Source organism: Lontra canadensis, unplaced genomic scaffold, assembly GCF_010015895.1.
Source record: "Lontra canadensis isolate GAN:19392208 unplaced genomic scaffold, GSC_riverotter_1.0 scaffold86, whole genome shotgun sequence".
NCBI classification, from domain to species: Eukaryota; Metazoa; Chordata; class Mammalia; order Carnivora; family Mustelidae; genus Lontra; species Lontra canadensis.
The window spans coordinates 7140715-7159176 of NW_022631080.1; the positions used below are offsets into that span (position 1 = coordinate 7140715).

Consider the following 18462-nt stretch of genomic DNA (forward strand, 5'->3'; position numbering starts at 1 on the left):
AGAAGTAATAGTTTAAGTGCTATCAACTGGGCAGTAGCATAACCAGAAAAAGCAAAAGATAAAAATATAGAAAAGGGACCATAAGAAAAAAAAATTGGGATTTATGCCTCGGTTTTTTTTTTTTTGTTTAAGATTTTATTTATTTATTTGACAGAGAGAGAGAGTTCACAAGTAGGCAGAGAGGCAGGCAGAGAGTGAGGGGGAAGCAGGGTCCCTGCTGGGCAGAGAACCGGATGTGGGGCTCGATCCCAGGACCCTGAGATCATGACCTGAGCCGAAGGCAGAGGCTTAACCCACTGAGCCACCCAGGTGCCCCTATGCTTCGTATTAAAGAAAAATCTGTTTCAATTGGAAAGTGCCAAAGGTGAGATATAAGTAATAACTTACACGTAGGTACACTATAGTGAGATCAAGAATATCAATTAGAAAAGAAAATCCTAAAAAAAAAACTTCTAGAGAGATCCTATTACATACACATGAACAAGGATCAAATTAATATCAGAGTTTTCAACAACAACAGTGGGTACAAGATAAAAAGGCTCAAAGTGAAATAGGTTTAAATGAAATACTCAGGAGAAAGAAATCCCAGGGAATGTTGCAAGGGATATAAAAAGTAAAGGTGATTAAATAAGCTAGTAAAGTTGCTCTCTTAATAACTATAAAGCTAAGACCAAAGAAGTGAGAGTGAATGTATACATAATATCTCAGACTTAAAATTCTGTTAAAAATCATACTCAGCATGTTCTCTGACCTTGACAATTATGATGGTATTAATGACAAAAACATAAGTTATTCCACAGATCTGCCAAGTAAAAACACACTGCTAAATAATTACTGGGTTAAAGAAGAAGAAATCTTAATGAGCATATAAAAACAATCTGAACTATATGAAAATAACAATACTACCAATAAAAAGTAAAGAATGCAACAGGAGTCTCACTTGGGCCAAAATTATATAGCCTTAAATATCTATATGAGTGAGGAAGAAGGGGTGAAATTATTTACTATGAATTTAACTTGTAGTTAGGAGAAGAATTACTAAACTCACAATAAAGATATACTGAATGGGAAGAAATAGAGAGGGAGACACACCATAAGAAACTCTGGACTCTCAGAAACAAACTGGAGGGTTACAGAAGGAAGGGACCGGGGGGGATAGGGTAACTGGGTGATGGGTATTAAGGAGGGCACGTGTGGTGATGAGCACTGGGTGTTACACACAACTAATGAATCATTGAAGGCTACATCAAAAACTAATGATGTACTCTATGTTGGGTAATTGAACATAATTTTTTAAAATTAAATAGGAATGAAAAAATAAAGATATAATTAAGAATATGATGGGACGCCTGGGTGGCTCAGTTGGTTAAGCGGCTGCCTTCAGCTCAGGTCATGATCCCAGTGTCCTGGGATCGAGTCCCACATCGGGCTCCTTGCTCAGCAGGGAGCCTGCTTCTCCGTCTGCCTCTGCCTGTGCTCACTATCTCTGAAAAAAAAAAAATAAAATCTTAAAAAAAAAAGAATAAGAATTTGAAAAAATTAACTATAAAACAAAGATAAAGCACAAAACAACAAAACAAAACTTGGTTCTTTGAAAAAAAACTAACAAGGTAAATAATCTCTGGAAGGGCCACCAAGGGAAAAAATACAGAAGCCAAAAACAAATAATACTACGGATGAAAAAGTAAATGTAACTGCAGATAAAACAGATATAATATCAACAATGATATACCGAGAATTTTGAAAACCTAGATGAAATGGATAAATTTCTATAAAAATATAATTTCCCCAAATTTGAAATTTCAAGGCAGGAGAAATAAAATTGAAATAGTTAGAAATCTTCTTATGAAGAAAAACAAGAGAGACCTAGATGACTTTATTGGCAAGCTCTATGACACTTTTTTTTTTAATTTTTTAAAGATTTTATTTATTTAAAAGAGAGAGAGAGTGATCACAAGTAGGTAGAGAGGCAGACAGAGAGAGAGGGGAGAAGCAGGCCCCCTGCTGAGCAGAGAGCCCAATGCGGGGCTCGATCCTAGGACCCCGAGATCATGACCTGAGCCGAAGACAGAGGCCCAACCCACTGAGGCACCCAGGTGCCCCTGTATGACCCTTTCAAGGAAATTATCATTCTAAATATTACACAAACTTTTGTATTGTGATAAAATATATATGTAACAAAATTCACTATTTTACCTATTTTTAGGTTTGTAGTTCTGTAGCATAAAGTACATTCAGGTTGGATGGATAGTAAAAGAAACCTCTGGATAGGGTGATTTCTAGATATTTGGATAGGATTTTTTAGGTATTTAAAAAGAAAGCAGCTTTTGAAGTGAAACTTCTTTCTAGGAAAGAAATAAACCAAACCACTGATTTTCTCCTCCTTCCTTAGGACTCCTTGGAAGAGACTGAGCAAGGTGCTCATGGTTTAGTGTCCTCCCGGTTTTCTGCCAACACCCACAGTCTAGCAAGTGGCCTGTCTACCGTAAGCACTTCTCTAGCTTGTGACTGGAAGCTTCTTCTTTCCCTTTTTGGTTTTCTGTATTTTTCCCAAAGGAGAGGGGAATGTTCTTGAGAGTATGTGTGACAGTGAGTTAAAAGACACTATAATCTCCTGCTTGCCCTTTGCCTACAGAGTACTTTTTGGTCTAATTTTGCATGAGCTTTTCCATCTCTCTTCTTCCATGGTCCTCACCCAGTTTTTAAAACCTCTTCACTCCCTAATTCAGGCTCTCATCAGCTCAAGCCCATAAACTGTCACAGTTCTCTGATGATGGCTTTCTTTCCCTGCCACCATTCTGTCCATTTGGAACCACCCACCATGCTGTTGCCCGTCATTGTCCCAAAATACGTAACTAGTCAGCTTTCTCTCCTCCTCAGACACTGTCCATAGCTTCTCACTCACTGCCTGTAGAATAATGTCCCTTTTTATTTTCATGTTCAAGGCTTTGCTTGAGAGGCTGTCTTTAGGGGCCCCCGTGTCCACATACGCCATCTGTGTGTATGTGTCTGTAAATCTTTTTCTTTGGTCCTCTGATTTCTGTCCATTGCTCTAATACCCTTTTCTCTTTTGACCTTTGGGTGACTTTCTTAAAGAATTTTCAACCAGGCTGTGACAGGAAGTGGACCTACCTAAGTGTCCCTGATGCTGACTCAGACACTGTGAGTTTTCAGTCTTTCCTTTTCCTTCTTTCCAACTACGCTTTGCAAATTTCATGGTATGTGAAATCTGACTAGGTGGGCAGGTTTTCCAGTATTTATCATTTTCTGACTTGTGAACAGTTACCCAGAGTTTCTCTTTAAAGGGTAAACAATGTTATCGGAATTTAAGTATCTCAAGGAAAGAAAAATTCATTAAACGTTAGAATCCAAGTGCCAGTCAAAGGACATAGGGTTCCACATGCTTTACCACTAATGAGACACCTTTAGAAGAAATATTTCTATATAATTTTTATTTTTTTAAAAGATTTTATTTATTTATTTGAGAGTAGGCAGAGAGGCAGGCAGAGAGAGAGGAGGAAGCAGACTCCCTGCCAAGCAGAATGCCCGATGCGGGGCTCCATCCCAGGACCCTGAGACCATGATCTGAGCCGAAGGCAGAGGCTTTAACCCCCTGAGCCACCCAGGCACCCCAGAAATATCTCTATTTTAAATCTCAATGTTGTCTCGGTTAAGAGCATAAAGTTTGGTTAGTAGGAAAATTGCCTTAGCTGCCTTAACTTCTCCCAAGCTTCAGCATTTATGGCTTCTTAAGTTTCCTATCTTTAGGGGCCCGCTGCTCACTGAGGACTGCTTTGAAGATGTGGCTACTGAGAGACGTGGTGTTGGCACAGCTGAGTGATAGGAGGTGGGGCAAGGCATGCTGGGGAGGTGTTCAGACTAAAAATCTAGAGCTCTTACTCTGTGTCTTGGCACTGCCAACAATTTCTCTGAGCCAGTGTTTCCTCCTATGTAACACAAGGGGGTAGAGGCTTATTCGTGAAGCCCTTGGAAGTCAAAGAATAGTCCCGGGACCAGCAGCCTTGCCTCACTTGGGGCAGAGACGAACACTTTGTCCATTCACAGAGCCCCTAGTGATTCTTCCATCTAGCTCCTGAGCCAAAAGTAACACCTGATGAATCCATTTATTAAGTAGCTAGTGATAGGTGAAATATAGCAAAATGCTGTGGTTCAGGAGCAAATTCTTAAGGCATCTTTGGTGCAAAAAGGGTGGTTTTATTAAAGCACGGGGACGGAGCCCGTGGACAGAAAGAGCAATACTAGGGTCATGAGGATGACTGATTATACACTTTCAAGTTGGGAGGGGGTCGGGGACAGCATAAGTCTCTAAGGAATTTGGAAACAAGGTTTCCAGGACCTTGAGGGGCTGCTGTTGAAGATAAGGTCATTTACTACTGTCTAGTAAAACCCGAGGCATGAGACCCTTTGGATATATATCAGGGGGCCATACATTTGGAGGATGATTGCTAACTGGTATCTTGGAGGCTGGTAGAGGTAAAGGAAGTTTCCAAGGGGATTTTTATCTATTAAAGGAGACTTATGGGGGCGCCTGGGTGGCTCAGTGGGTTAAAGCCTCTGCCTTTGACTCAGGTCATGATCCCAGGGTCCTGGGATCGAGCCCCGCATCGGGCTCTCTGCTCAGCAGGGAGCCTGCTTCTCCCTCTCTCTCTCTCTGCCTGCCTCTCTGCCTACTTATGATCTCTGTCTGCCAAATAAATTAATAAAATCTTTAAAAAAAAAGAAGACTTATGAGATCCTGGAGGTCAGGCTCATGTCAAGTTAAGCTTGCCTTTTGGCTCTAGCAAAAGTATTAACATTGAGATATTTTGAGCTCCTGGAGGAAGGTCACCCTGTCTTGTCTGAAGTATTTGCCAATGGGCTGCAAGGGAAATTTAGTTCTTTTCTATATTTCTTTTGCCTTTGTTCTCCACACCAGTCAGACCAAAAAAACTTTATAATCACTGGTATCCTAACAACTTAGTAGACATGCAAAACAATAATACACATACATTGAAAGAAAAATAGTTTTATTCCATTCTTAAATAGCCCTTAATCCTTCCTACTGGGATGTGGGTATCTGTTGGGCATTTAACAACTCGTCAAATCTTGGCATGTGACTGGACAGCACCACTTTTATTTCCTGTTCCGTGTTGATTTTTATTCAGTACTTACTTATTTTTCACAGCAGCTGTCAAAAACTCAGCTTCACGCAGATAAGACTTAACTAAAAAAGAATAAATTGTGATTTAATGTTGACACCGTGAACTACTGCTAAGAGTTTGCATGGTGTCTGATTGATGTCACTGCATTTCTCTTGAAATTTTAAAATGCCCCCATGGTCCCCCTGGGAAGCTGCTGTGGTGTTCTGGGATGCCTTAATACACATTTTGCAAACTGTGCACTTAGGAGTTAGAGAGGAAGACTCTCAGACCCCACCCGAGACTGACTGCATCAGAATCTTAATCATTTTAAGAAGATCCCCTGGTGATTTATGTGCAGTTAAAGTTTGAAAAGCACCACTCAAAGCCACCTGTTGTTTTGAAAATTCTGTTCTGTTTTAGGAATGGGAAAGACAGATGAGATCGCTCGCTGGCTCCCATTGTAATTTCGAATTAATTATGAAATTCTTGGTTTACTCTTGCCCTTGACTTAAGCTTAGAAGAGATACTGGCCACGTTGCCAGCATCCTGTTCTTTGATCAGTCTCTGAGCAACTAGAGAAATGTCCTGACTTTCATTATGCATAACAGATAAAGTGGGAAGTCTAGGCTCTCTTTGTACTTACTCTAGTCCTTCCCAGTGGTTCACCGACAGGGCTTTTGAAACTGCTAGGTCACTCATGAAAGCCTTCCACGTGGTCTCTTGTGACAGTCATGTTGCTAAGATACAGTTTGGGTACTAAAGGGTAATTTTGTTACATTTAATTTAAACTGTGTCTCTTGTCACTAGTATCTAATCAGAAATTTTATTCATTCTGGTGGATCTGGACTTTTTTATTACATTTTATTTTGCTTGTTGGTGTGTTGGTTCTTTTGTGTTCTCTTTTGTGGGTGGTAATTTTACAGAGGTTTGCAAAGCCCTAGTCTTTGACCTACCTCTGTAACCCAAACGGTTGCCCAGGGATTTCACTGCAGCCCAGGGTCTATGATGCTCTGGCATGCCCTTGGTAAAGCCACAGTTAGGGCTTCCCAGAGACTGCTGGAAGGCTCTCTGTGGATATCAGAGAAAGAAACTTGTGGCTCCTGCTAGTACGAAATATATGAGCTTCTCTTTGTCCAGATGGATGCATTCTAGACCTTGAAGTAGATTGACCTTGAGTCTTCCAGTGAGAGAGACAAAAGCTACAGGGATGGGAAGAGGACTCCAGATTGAGGAAATGCCCCTAATGACCTTGTATTCATTAGAAGTGAATAAACAAAGGCTATCCACTTGCCCAGAAAGGCAATGCTTCCCCTATCAGCAAGCTTCCTGCCTGCCTTTAGAATGCTTCTTAAGTCTTCTTGTCCCTTGTCAGGCTTGGATTTTATATAATACCAGAAAACCAAGCAAAACAAGTGATTTTTTTCTTCACTTATCCTAGATTTTGCTGCTCATTATAAAGAATAAGAATTATAATTGAATAAATGGGGTGGTTTCTGTGTAGAGCTAATTAGAATAACACTGGACACCTCTTTTCATATTATTTATTCCAGACCAGCCTTAACAGCATGATGAGTGTTTACAGTGAAACAGGAGACTATGGCAACGTGAAGGTCAGTGGTGAAATCCTTCTCCACATCAGCTACTGCTACAAAACTGGCGGGCTCTGCATTTTTGTCAAGAATTGCAGAAATCTGGCCATAGGAGATGAAAAGAAACAGAGAACAGATGCGTAAGCACGCAGCGTATTCCTTGGACTGTTTCAATCACTGCTCTCTTTGTCAGTGTGTGTGGTTTTGTCTTAGCATTCTTCTTGATTCAGAGCCTTCTCAGAAGGTCAATTGTCCTTTTCCTCCTGCGTGACCCTTCTAAATACTCTCTAAGTGTATGTATAATGGTTGTGTCTGTGATTATCTGATTTTTCCAAAGCTATGAGTCAACATGACTCAGGACTATTTGTAGTTTACCCAGAGGCCACTCTGAGGTAGAGCCTGGCTGACGCGTCGTCATACCCCGGGATCGCTGAGTATCTTGCTCTGTGAGACCCTCCAGAGAAAACCAATTGAATGACTCGAAAGGACAATTTGAGGCTCTCAGGTTTCCAGGTATCAGCGGGGAGGCAGGTATGGACCATAGGTACATTGGAAGGGAGCTAGATGAAAGACGTGTCAGGGGCTCCCAAGGTCATTGCTAGGCTTGATGATTTACTAGGAAGACTCACAGCCACAAAGATATAAGGCATGTGTGGCCAAATTCTGAAGAATCCAGGCTTCAACTTCCAAGCATCCTCCCCCACTGGAGTCACACAGGATGTGCTTAGCTCCTCCGGCAACAAGTCGTAGCAGAACCCGTGTAATACTGTTTACTGGGCAAGCTCATTTAGAGCCTCAACTGGTCACGTACCAAAATTCCAGTCTCCATGAAGGAAAGCAGGTGTTCTGCCTCAGCCATACTGTTTTTACAAATAGTTTAGTCCCAGTGAGCCACTTACATCTGTTCTGGGAGTGATGAGAATCCTCCTGAAATCCAAGTTTCCAGATGCCCGCCAATGGCTAATGTTGTGCGCAGGCATTTCCAAGGACCTCAATCTGAGGCCGGTTGGGTTATCCTTTTCCTCTGTAACAGGTGACCTAGGTCCAATAAACAGCTCAGAGAGGCTGTTTCCAAGTGTCTAAAGATAGACAAATGGGAGTGGGACACCTGACTGCCTCAGTCGGTGGAGGGTATGGCTCTTGATCTCAAGGGTTTGAGTTCGAGCCCCCACGTTGGGTGTAGAGATTACTTAAAATGTTTTAAAAATTTAAAAAAAACAGACAAAGGAGTATAGATTCTGAGTATAGATTGATCCACCTCCTTCCTTACCTAAATATCCAAGGGCTTCAGGACCAATATAATCATTCAGAGTAGCATGGAAGGAGGTCATTTAAAGCCCTGATCAATGTGCTTTGGGACTCTGGTACATCTTGTGCATTTCTAAGTCTGCCTTGGTGCCCCTGCTCCAGGAGACTCAACACAAGGTGTCGGGTAGGATAGCTCTAGTGACACTGGGTTGTTATTTCCTATTGGTTCTTTTCCACTGTTTTCCTTCATTCATCCATTTCCACATTTCCATTGATCCCACTCATCAGAAGTCCTGACATCAGAATGGAGAGGACTATAACATTACAGTATTTTGGGAGAGCATTGATCCTATGAACAGATGACATCTGTTGAGGGATATAACATGTCAGCTCCTGAATGTATCAACCAATTTAATCCTTGCAAGGCCATAAGTTAGATACTCTTACTATCCCAGTTTTACAGAAGAGGAAACTGAGGCACAGAGAAGTTAAGTAAGTTCTTGAGTTTACCAAAACCGTTGAGGCATAGAGTAATTCAAGCCTAGTTGGCTGGACTTCAGAGCCCACACTCTTCATCACTATCCATTAACAGCTTCTCTCTTCTTGGAAGCCTGGAATTATATTTTAAGGTATCCTGCCATGTAGACTACATTCTCTTTGGTTCTCTCATGTCTGATGACCTGGTCCCTTCACCTCTTTTATTCACCCAAGTCCCTTACTGTTCCTTGCAAAGTAGAGGTCTCCCAATAATTACTTTCACATTGTATCATCTACAGCTATGTCAAGTCGTACCTTCTTCCTGACAAATCCAGAAACAATAAGCGCAAGACCAAGATCAGAACAGGCACCAATCCAGAATTCAATGAGACACTAAAGGTATGTGCAGGCTCTCTCATATTCACTCAAGTGACACCATTCATACCCTCATTGGTTTAAAATTGACTGTGGGGGATTTGCATGTCCAGGTTTAAATATCTTTTAGAAAAGTAGAATTTGAACAAATCTGTGTGCTACTCTTGGCTTTTCTAACAGTTCTTAGAAAAGAAGAACTGTAAGCCATCTTTACTCTGTTTATTTCTCTGCTGCTGCTAAAGTGACACCTGATGGAAAGATGATCCAGTGAAATTGCATCTGAGCTGATGCATCTTTTTTTAAAAGATTTTTTTTTATTTACTTGAGAGAGAGACAGTGAGAGAGAGCATGAGAGAGGAGAAGGTCAGAGGGAGAAGCAGACTCCCCATGGAGCTGAGAGCCTGTTGGGGGGCTCGATCCCGGGACTCCGGGATCATGACCTGAGCCAAAGGCATTCACTTAACTAACTGAGCCACCCAGGTGCCCCTGAGCTGATGCATCTTGTCAAAGAATATGTTTCACCCTTGGGAAAGAGGTTTTTTCCTAGTTCCCCTTAAAAGGAGTTTGTCACAGTTTTTACACTAACTTAGCAAGTCACTTTGTACACACTCCTTGATGTGCTCCCACAGCATGAGTTTGTGCTATTTCTTGTCAGATTTCAGAGTTGGGCTAAATTTAGGCCCGTGGTTAATGAACAGTGGAGATGCACGGTTGGATTTGAGGAAGCTCAGAGAAAGTGGCCCTGGTAAGACACGACCCAGGCCCCATTCCTGGAGACATTACTTCCCCCATGGGCTTCTGTGTAATGACCCCTTCTCCCACCCTGGACCAATCTAGCATGGTAAGAAGGATCCAGGGAGACTGGAATGTAGAATTTATTGCCAGTCTCAGGGAAATGTACGGGCCTTGTACCCAGAGTGAGGGAGTCAGAATCCACCATAGCAGGAAGTTGGTGAGTGGGGACATCCATCAGTGGGGTCATGTTTGGAAGCAGGAGCCAATATGAAGACAGATCAAAATGAGAATGAATGAATATGGGCGGGGGTGAATCTGGTGGCTCTAACAAGGTAGCAAAGATGAGCCTAGCAGAACAGATAGAGATTTGTGGCAAATTCTAGAAGCCGGGAGCCATAGCCAGTCATGCCAGGAACAGCAAGGATGGGTATAGAAGCAAATCCAAGATCAAGAAACAGCCTGCAGTGTGTCTCCAGTGGTAGTGATTGGCCACCTGTTGCCTGTTGTGAGGTTCAAGGGTGTATAGGCATGTGGCTGTGGATCACGTTCTGCTGAAAAGGAGAAGCTATCCCAGCAACATTGTCTTTCTGCTCCATCTCTGTAGCAGGTCTCTTCCCTCCTGCACTTACGCGAGACTTGATGAAGTTCGGTGTTTGCAACTTCCTCACTGACAGTACTTTTCTGTATTTGGGGGTTCTCGGCATGATTAGAAGACAGAGAAGTTGGAGAGTTGATATAGCAAACACTAAGCTTACAAAGTAGATTTTAAAAAATGATTCACATCACAAAACAAAAAAGAAAACCTGAGGGTTGTTTGGGGGAGCGGGGTAGGGAGAGGGTGGTTGGGTGATGGACAGTGGGGAGGGTATGTGCTATGGTGAGTGCTGTGAGGTGTGTAAACCTGGCGATACAGAGACCTGTACCCCTGGGGCTAATAATACATTATATGTTAATTTGAAAAAAAAAAAAAACAATTCACAGATGAAAACCAGGTAAAACTGGAAAGGGGACAATCATCATTACCTAACACTTTTTATGTACTATTTGAAGTTTATTGACTTTTTCTTAAATAACTGGCTGATACATCTTTCAGTTGAAGGTCTAACACAAAATAAGTGTATGGCCTAGAACCCCAGCTATAGCACCAACAAGGAGAAATATGGTGGTTTTTTGTGTTTGTTTGTTTGTTTTTAAGATTTATTTATTTATTTGACAGAGAGAGATCACAAGTAGGCAGAGAGACAGGCAGAGAGAGAGGAGGAAGCAGGCTCCCCGCTGAGCAGAGAGCCCGATGTAGGGCTTGATCCCAGGACCCTGGGATCATGACCTGAGCCGAAGGCAGAGGCTTAACCCACTGAGCCACCCAGGCGCCCCTTTGTGTTTGTTTTGTTCATATTACTAGCACGTATGGCCTGAAAGATGGTGAAAGTAAATTTCAGCCTGTCGTAGAACTGGGCAGAGCCATCCACGTGGAGTGTGATGTTGTGACTCTCGTTTGCAGTACACCATCAGCCACACCCAGCTGGAGACGAGAACTCTGCAGCTCTCGGTCTGGCATCATGATCGATTCGGACGTAACAGCTTCCTCGGGGAGGTGGAGATTCCTTTTGACTCATGGAACTTTGAAAATCCAAGTGATGAGTGGTTTGTGCTTCAGCCCAAGGTAGGAAACGCCTGGAGATTAATCAAACAGTTATGCAAAGGGACAAGTTAGGAACGAAATTGATGTCCTGGGCCCGGAGAATCTGAAGACTTCTCATTTTCAAGCGGTAATCTGAACAGATGAGTGCAGCTAATTTTGGAGTAATATAAGACACGTAAATCGTTTCCTTGGAATTCATTCTTTAGTACAGACTATCTGTACCATGCAAGTCACATACTCATATATAATATTAATTTGACTTACTAAAAATGTATTCATCATTTGGAGGTCCCCAAAGATTAAAAAAAAGGAGGAATACATTATATGATCCTATCAGAAGGAGAAAGCATTCGATGTCACAGACGTAAAAACAAATCCATAGAGGCAAAGAGTCTTAGAACATTCTCTCGATTCTCCATTCTGCACAATTGAAACATAAGCAGGAGTGGTCTTGCCTTGGCTCAGGAAGCAACCAGTAGCTAAAGTACCTGGTTTCCTATATTCCGACTTTTGAGATTCATAACCCAGGTTTAAGTTATAGTCAGAAAAATAGTCTTGAAGCTGGTTCTAGAAATTAAATGCAACAGAGTGTGTTCTGAACCAGAGCAACAGTACCTTGGATTCGCCCTATGCAACTGGGGTCTCTGTACATTTATAGTGATTTTTTAAGTCAAAGGTGGGATGAAAAAAGATCACATTCATGTATCCAAAGATTGTTCTTTTTATTTTTTTCAAGATTTTATTTCTTGAAATAAGGGATCACAAGTAGGCAGAGAGGCAGGCACAGGGAGAGGAGGAAGCAGGCTCCCCACTGAGCAAAGGGCCCGATGCGGGGCTCCATCCCAGGCCCCTGGGATCATGACCTGAGCCGAAGACAGAGGCTTTAACCCACTGAGCCACCCAGGTGCCCATGAAGATTGTTCTTTATATAGAGAGAGGCAGAAAGAACATGATGGTAAAGATAGTAGACTCAAATCAGACTTCCTGGGTTCAGTCCTGGCTTCATGATGACATTTGACAAATTAACTCCCCAGGCTTTGGTGTTTTCATTTGTGAGGTAATACTTAAACATATCTTACTGGGACATTGCGAAGCTTGGAGAAGCACTCTGGGATGCCCACAGTACCGTGTCAGGTACATTTTAAGCTCTCAATAAAGGCTAGGTAGTGTTTCTGTTACATCACAGTCCTTGTATCACGATTGACAGAAACCCTGGCTCATACCACTCAAAAAATACAGGGAAATTATTGGCCAGTGACTATCAAACATGGTTTTACCCAGATAACTCACATCATATCTAGGCCTTGGATTCTCTTGGCGTCTCTCTCTTTTTAAAAGATTTTATTTATTTATTTGACAGAGATCACAAGTAGGCAGAGAGGCAGGCAGAGAGATAGGAAGGGAAGAAGGCTCCCTGCTGAGCAGAGAGCCCGTTGTGGGGCTCGATCCCAGGACCCTGGGATCACGACCTGAGCAGAAGGCAGAGGCTTTAACCCAGTGAGCCACCCAGGTGCCCCTTGGTCTCTCTTCTCTGTGTTGGCTTTATTTTGAGACTCTGTGCGGTTGGTCTCCCTCACTAGCTCCACTATGATTCTCTTGGACATTACAATATGTGCAAGCCCCTCCTCCTTGCACTACACAGGCGGGGAGAGGAAAAATGTCCAGCACTCCACTCAGCACCCTGGGCCTGGTTCTCCTCACTCTGATGACATCATTTGCTCGCCCTGAGCTAACTGCCGTGGCCGGCCAGGGAGGTGAGAAGTACTGGCTGACTTAAGACAATCAGAACATACCCCTCTCCTGAAGATAGTATTTCCCCAAAGGGAACCAAGGTATCGTAGTTCTAAAACAGTGGTGAGTGGAAGCTGGACAGCAACACGTGCATCGATCATCATCAGCAACGCAGTGTCCACGACAAACATCGTGAGGTGTAAGTATCATCGTTTCCGTTGTATCTGAGATCGAGGCTCAGAAGCTGAACACAATTTTCTGGTAGACTTTTAGAACTATGGACCTCAAGCTTGGTGTAATCATGGGAAATCTTTGGAAAGTATAATTGGGCTGTGGCTAAAATTAATAATAAAATATAATAAAAGTCCTTAAACATAAAATAACTGCAGGCCTCTGACTAACATAAATATGATAGGAAGCACAAAAGTCACAAGAAATAAGTCCGCAATAGTGTAATATTCCCTTGACGTTAACTGTGGGAAATAATCAGTCATTAAACACGGAGTCTCTCGGAATGGAATGAAAAGCCTTACCACGAAGGATAGCACTTAATCTGACTTCAGCAGTCTCCTGGCACTTGCTTCCTTTTGTGTGTAATAGATGGGCACCACAGACTCATAGTTAGAAAATGTCCAAGACATTATATGAAGCATGATGTAGATGAAGAACAAGTAATGTTCATTTTAGTACCTGAAAATAACTGATCTGTCATAAATGTAACATTAAAGCACATAGGGGCTCTTTGGAAAACAGCTTGGAATGTTCCAGTCAGTTTCCTGGAAATGGTGGAAGGACTTGCCCTGGGATGTTATCTAAGCTCTCCCAGGTGCATCCTCTGTGCTTAGGGACCAGGCACTTTCCGGGTAATCACCTTCACATTGCCACTGAGTGATTTCATTTTCTGTCATAAGAGATAGCTCTCAGGCTGCTCAAGGTAGAAAAGTTCTGATTGAGTGTAACGTCTGGAACTCCTTGGTCCTCTGCCAGATCCCCTTGGATTCCTTTAACCGTGACTGTTAGGAGTTTGGCCTCCAACAGCCTTCACCTGAGACTGTTTAGAAGACTGTTCCAGACTACTGTAGCTTTTTCCGTGAGCAGGGAGTCCAAAGCTCCTAGGAGCTTACATACCACCTCTCACAAGGCAGCCCTTTGCCAATAACTCATACATTGGGGAGTCGGAAAGCCCAGTTCCCTTACTGAGAGTGGTAGGGGGTAAGGGAGTGGTGCCCCAAGGCATTACTTACACTCTACAGCTTTCCCACCAGATCAGGCTACCCTGACCCTGACCTTCATCCTTGTCACCCCTTCCCTGGTCTATCCTGGGAACAATTCTTAATAAGGCAGTGTGTAAGAACCCTCACCTCACGGTGAGCTTCTGGGGAACCCCTTAGAGGTTTGTGTCTTTTTTTTTTAAGATTTTATTTATTTGACAGATCACAAGTAGGCAGAGAGGCAGGCTGGGGGTGCGGGAAGCAGGCTCCCTGCTGAGCAGAGAGCCCTATGCGGGGATCGATCCCAGAACCCTGAGATCATGACCTGGGCTGAAGGACTGAGCACCCCCAGGCTCCCCTAGGTTTATGTCTTTAATCCCTGTCATCTTTCTCTTCCAGGAAAAAGATGACACATAGAGGCACACATGTGGTCTCTGACCCATGGGGGATATGTATATGTGTCTCTGACACATACAGAGGAAAGCCCGCAGAGTCAGCCTTGTTTGGGCACCATGCCTTCCAGAAATGGGAAATGGGGAAGATAGATGCAACATACTCCGCAGGCTGCCTTCTCTTCATTGGTGGCTCATCCTCAGGCTGGGCTGGGCTCTGGGTGCTGGGGTATCAGCCGACTCTGGGAAGCGTCACTCTGTTTTCAGTCTCCTGTCTCAGCCCCTTCAAGGCAGTAGTCACTTCAGCAGCTCTGGCTAGAGTATGAGCAGCCTTGGACACTCAATGTTTCCTTGTAGATTATCCAGCCAGAGAGGTGTAAGTGTAAGCTACAGCGACCAATTTCCTTAGTGACAGAGGGTCAGAATCAATAGTCCTTCAGTGTTCGCAAATACTGACATCCCTTTGCAGTGGGAATACTGGAAAGACACGGTGCCTTATTTCTACTGACTCTGCGTTAGCAAATGTCCTTTGACACCGCCTTTGGTTTTGGTAGGTCTTATGGCCCTAAGCCAGTGAGGAGGCTGGGGCGGACAGAGGAAGATCTCAAGCTGTCAAACGTCCTGTAAAGTAGTTTCACAGTATGATTTCCATTTTACTGCGTGACATGAGACTGTTTATTAGCTGTAACTCATTATCTCTCTGAAAGGCATATTAGGTAGTTAGACAAGAAGGGTTTGTCAGTATGAATTGCCTTTCATGTCTTCCCAGAAGGTGCTATTATAAAAACAAGGAGCTTTGAAAATCAACAGCGAGCTCGAATGTTTTCCAAGGAAATCTGTGTTCTGCCTTCAGGCAGAGTCGATGCAAATTTCTGTGAAATTATTCCTGAGCCGAAAGGCTCTCTGTAACTGGTGGTTTGGGCAGACTCTTGTCCGTAATTTATTACCCCCACCGTAGTAGACCTGAAAATGTACTGGGAACTCTGCTTCCAACGCTGATGTAATGTGGATCGCTCTTTTGAAAAGGCAGAAGATAATGGGGGTTCCCTGGTGACGCCATATCAGTCAGATACCCTCACTGGTTCCCTACTGCTTTTGCATATGGTTTGAATAAATCTTGACCCATCATCCCAGCACTTCAGTGCTCCTTGATATGGCCCCGCCTTCTGTACCAGGGGTGGATGTCAGTGCTCTACCCGGATCCCCAACATCGTTTGTATGGGGCTCCCCATGGCTTTTGCTCACACCAGCCAGCACCTGCCAGTCTTCGTAGGAGAGGAGCCCTCAGGGTGCTGATGTGGGCTTGGTCTGTGGGCATGAAGAGGCAGAAGAGCCTGGGTATTCAAGTTTTCTGAGGAGTAGAGGGCAGAGCCCTTGTTCAGTAACTGATAGCCGAAGGAGTGTCATCAACACTTCTATTCTCTTGTCTCTGGTTGAGACAGCGCTCAGAGATGTGATCTGCCTTGTCCGCAAAGCTCCCTTGCAGAACTGAGAAAAAGCTACTCATCATAAACCTTTGCCTGATATCACAACCTTCTTAAGCCTCCTTGACTTTGTGGTCCCACTTCCCCACTCCCCATCCCAATAAAACACACTAAGATAAATTTGTGTCTTAGGGTCTTCTGGGCAACCCAGAGTAGAACCCCGTTTTGTCTTCCTTGTTACCACCTCCCTTCACACAAACCTCTGATCAATTAAACCTGAGTTCCCGCCAGCTTTTAAACACGTTTTACACAGTCCCAACTGTATTTTGATATTAGTATTTTCTTAACCCAGACAGATCTTTTTCCCATCCTCTCTTTATCAGTCATCCTATCTCCCATTGGGATAAAGGTCACCCCTTTATCCCAATCCAGGTGATTCTGTCTCTTCCCACAGTAGTTTCTTTGTACCTGTATTGGAACAACTGTCATCCTTTGTCAGAACTGACCTTACAGTAGTAGGTCAGTTCATAAATCCACAGAAATCATACTTACACAAACATACACTCTGAGTGCATTTCTTAATCATTTATTTTAACTTAAACCAAATATGCATTGATTTTCAAGTCTTTGAACATAAGGATAATTCATTTTGCTTGAGGATAGTTTCGGTAATTAGAATTCCGTCCTACCTTCCTGGCTTAAATTCTGACCCTAGTGCATTCTAATCAGTAGTTTCTAGTTTGAGCTTTTCTAAAGTACAGCAGGAACTTGAGAGTGCTTTCAAAGTAAACCAAATATAAAAGCTTTCTAAATATTCATGATTGTTTTTTAATCTTTTACAGCTTCGAGCCCAAATGTAATCCAATAGCAAATTTATTTTCAAATACTTAGTTATTTGAAAGTATTCAGCTTAATGTTTATAGTAGTAGCTGTCTTTTTGCATTCTTTAGTTTACTGATATTAAATTATATAATTAGAACCACAAACATGCCCAGCATAGAGAACCTGGGAGATGAATGCAGCTGGCTTTTGGCGAGCATACAGTTCAACTGACAGAAGTGGGCATGCATGGTCTCTTCACTGGGAATAGAGAACATTAATCTGATGAGTCAGTTAAATAAGGACAGATTTATAGAGCTTCTATTGAATATATGTCTCCTGGATAGATTGAAAGCTCAGTAGGGTCTGTGTCTTATATGCCCCTGCAACACTTAGCAAAATGCCTTCAAAACATTACTACAAGAAGGCATCCCGTATGTGATGATAGGATTGAATGAGTTTAATTGAATTGAATTCTACCTTTTTCAGAGCAAAAGGTGGTTGAATGATGTAAAATGGTGGTATGTCAGGAGATGAGACATTGCCTTGGAATTTCCTTGCAAGAATATCAAAACTATCCCAAGATATTAGCGATGCACAGGCTGTAGGATGACTCCCTCCCTTGAATTTCTTTTGTATGTGATTATAATGCTACAAGTCTTCATCTTTACTCTTTTCTACTTTTATAAGTTTTCAAGACTGTATTTATAGAAAATCACCAGTATATTTTAATTAATATAAGCTAAAGACCAATGGAACATTAATAAATCCCAGTATTGGATGTTCTAACCTCTACTGATATGCACACACCTGCACACATCACTTTTTTCTACCAACATATTTTCCCATCCAAAGCTCTCAGCTAAAAGCAAATAGAACCTGCATTGGTTAATTTTTATAAAGAAAACTACTCTAAACCTTAGTGGCTTAAAATGACAATTTCTTATTGCTCATGATTCTGTGGGGTGACTAGGCTCAGGTAGTTCTCATCGAAGGTCTCTCATTTGGTTGCAGCTAGTTGGTAGACTGAGGCTGAAGTCGTATGAAGGCTTGACTGGGCTGATTGTTCAAGTTGGCCATCTCACACTTTCTATTAGCTGCCAACTGGGAATTCAGCTAGGACTGCCAACCAGAGCACCTACATGTGGCTTCTTTCTGTGGCTTGGGCCTCAACACCATGGGTCCTCAGTGGGAGCATCCCAAGGATGTTCGTTCTAAGAGAGGAAGTAGAAATTGTTAATCTCAGGCTTGGGGCCCATAAACTGGCACATTGTCACTGGTGCCATGGTCTCCTGGTCAAACCAATCACAAGGTCCACTCAGATCCAAAGAGAAAGGATAAACACCAATGAGCTGTAGCTCGTTGGCTATAGCACTGGAAAAGTAATGATCTCTTTACTTTGCTATAATGTCCATTATAACTTTCCATTGTGACATTCATATAAAGTAAAATGTACTGAAACTGTCAAAACAACAAGAAAAGTCCTTTTCACAAGGCGTATAACTTAATTAGATTAAAAATTAGATGGGTAGTCTGTCTAATCTCACGTTTGCCCCTAGCAAGAAGGGTGAATAAAATACTTCAAATGATTTTACCACCTTTACTGATTAAGTTTTATCACCAACCAAGAGGAAAGTCAGGTAAGGATTCCTTTGCCGGTAATGGTTTCCATCGTCTT

At 42.6% G+C, this 18462-nt stretch overlaps 1 protein-coding gene across 1 annotated transcript in view; it reads left to right on the forward strand.

The window, feature by feature from the left end:
• Nucleotides 1-18462, forward strand: part of SYTL5 (synaptotagmin like 5) — a 110550-nt gene that overhangs the window by 83859 nt on the left and 8229 nt on the right. Inside the window, exons 9-13 of the mRNA XM_032883142.1 lie at nucleotides 2393-2485; nucleotides 3097-3162; nucleotides 6692-6870; nucleotides 8755-8854; nucleotides 11067-11228. Of these exons, the coding sequence (XP_032739033.1) occupies nucleotides 2393-2485; nucleotides 3097-3162; nucleotides 6692-6870; nucleotides 8755-8854; nucleotides 11067-11228 (600 nt within the window). The remainder of the gene's footprint in view (nucleotides 1-2392; nucleotides 2486-3096; nucleotides 3163-6691; nucleotides 6871-8754; nucleotides 8855-11066; nucleotides 11229-18462) is intronic.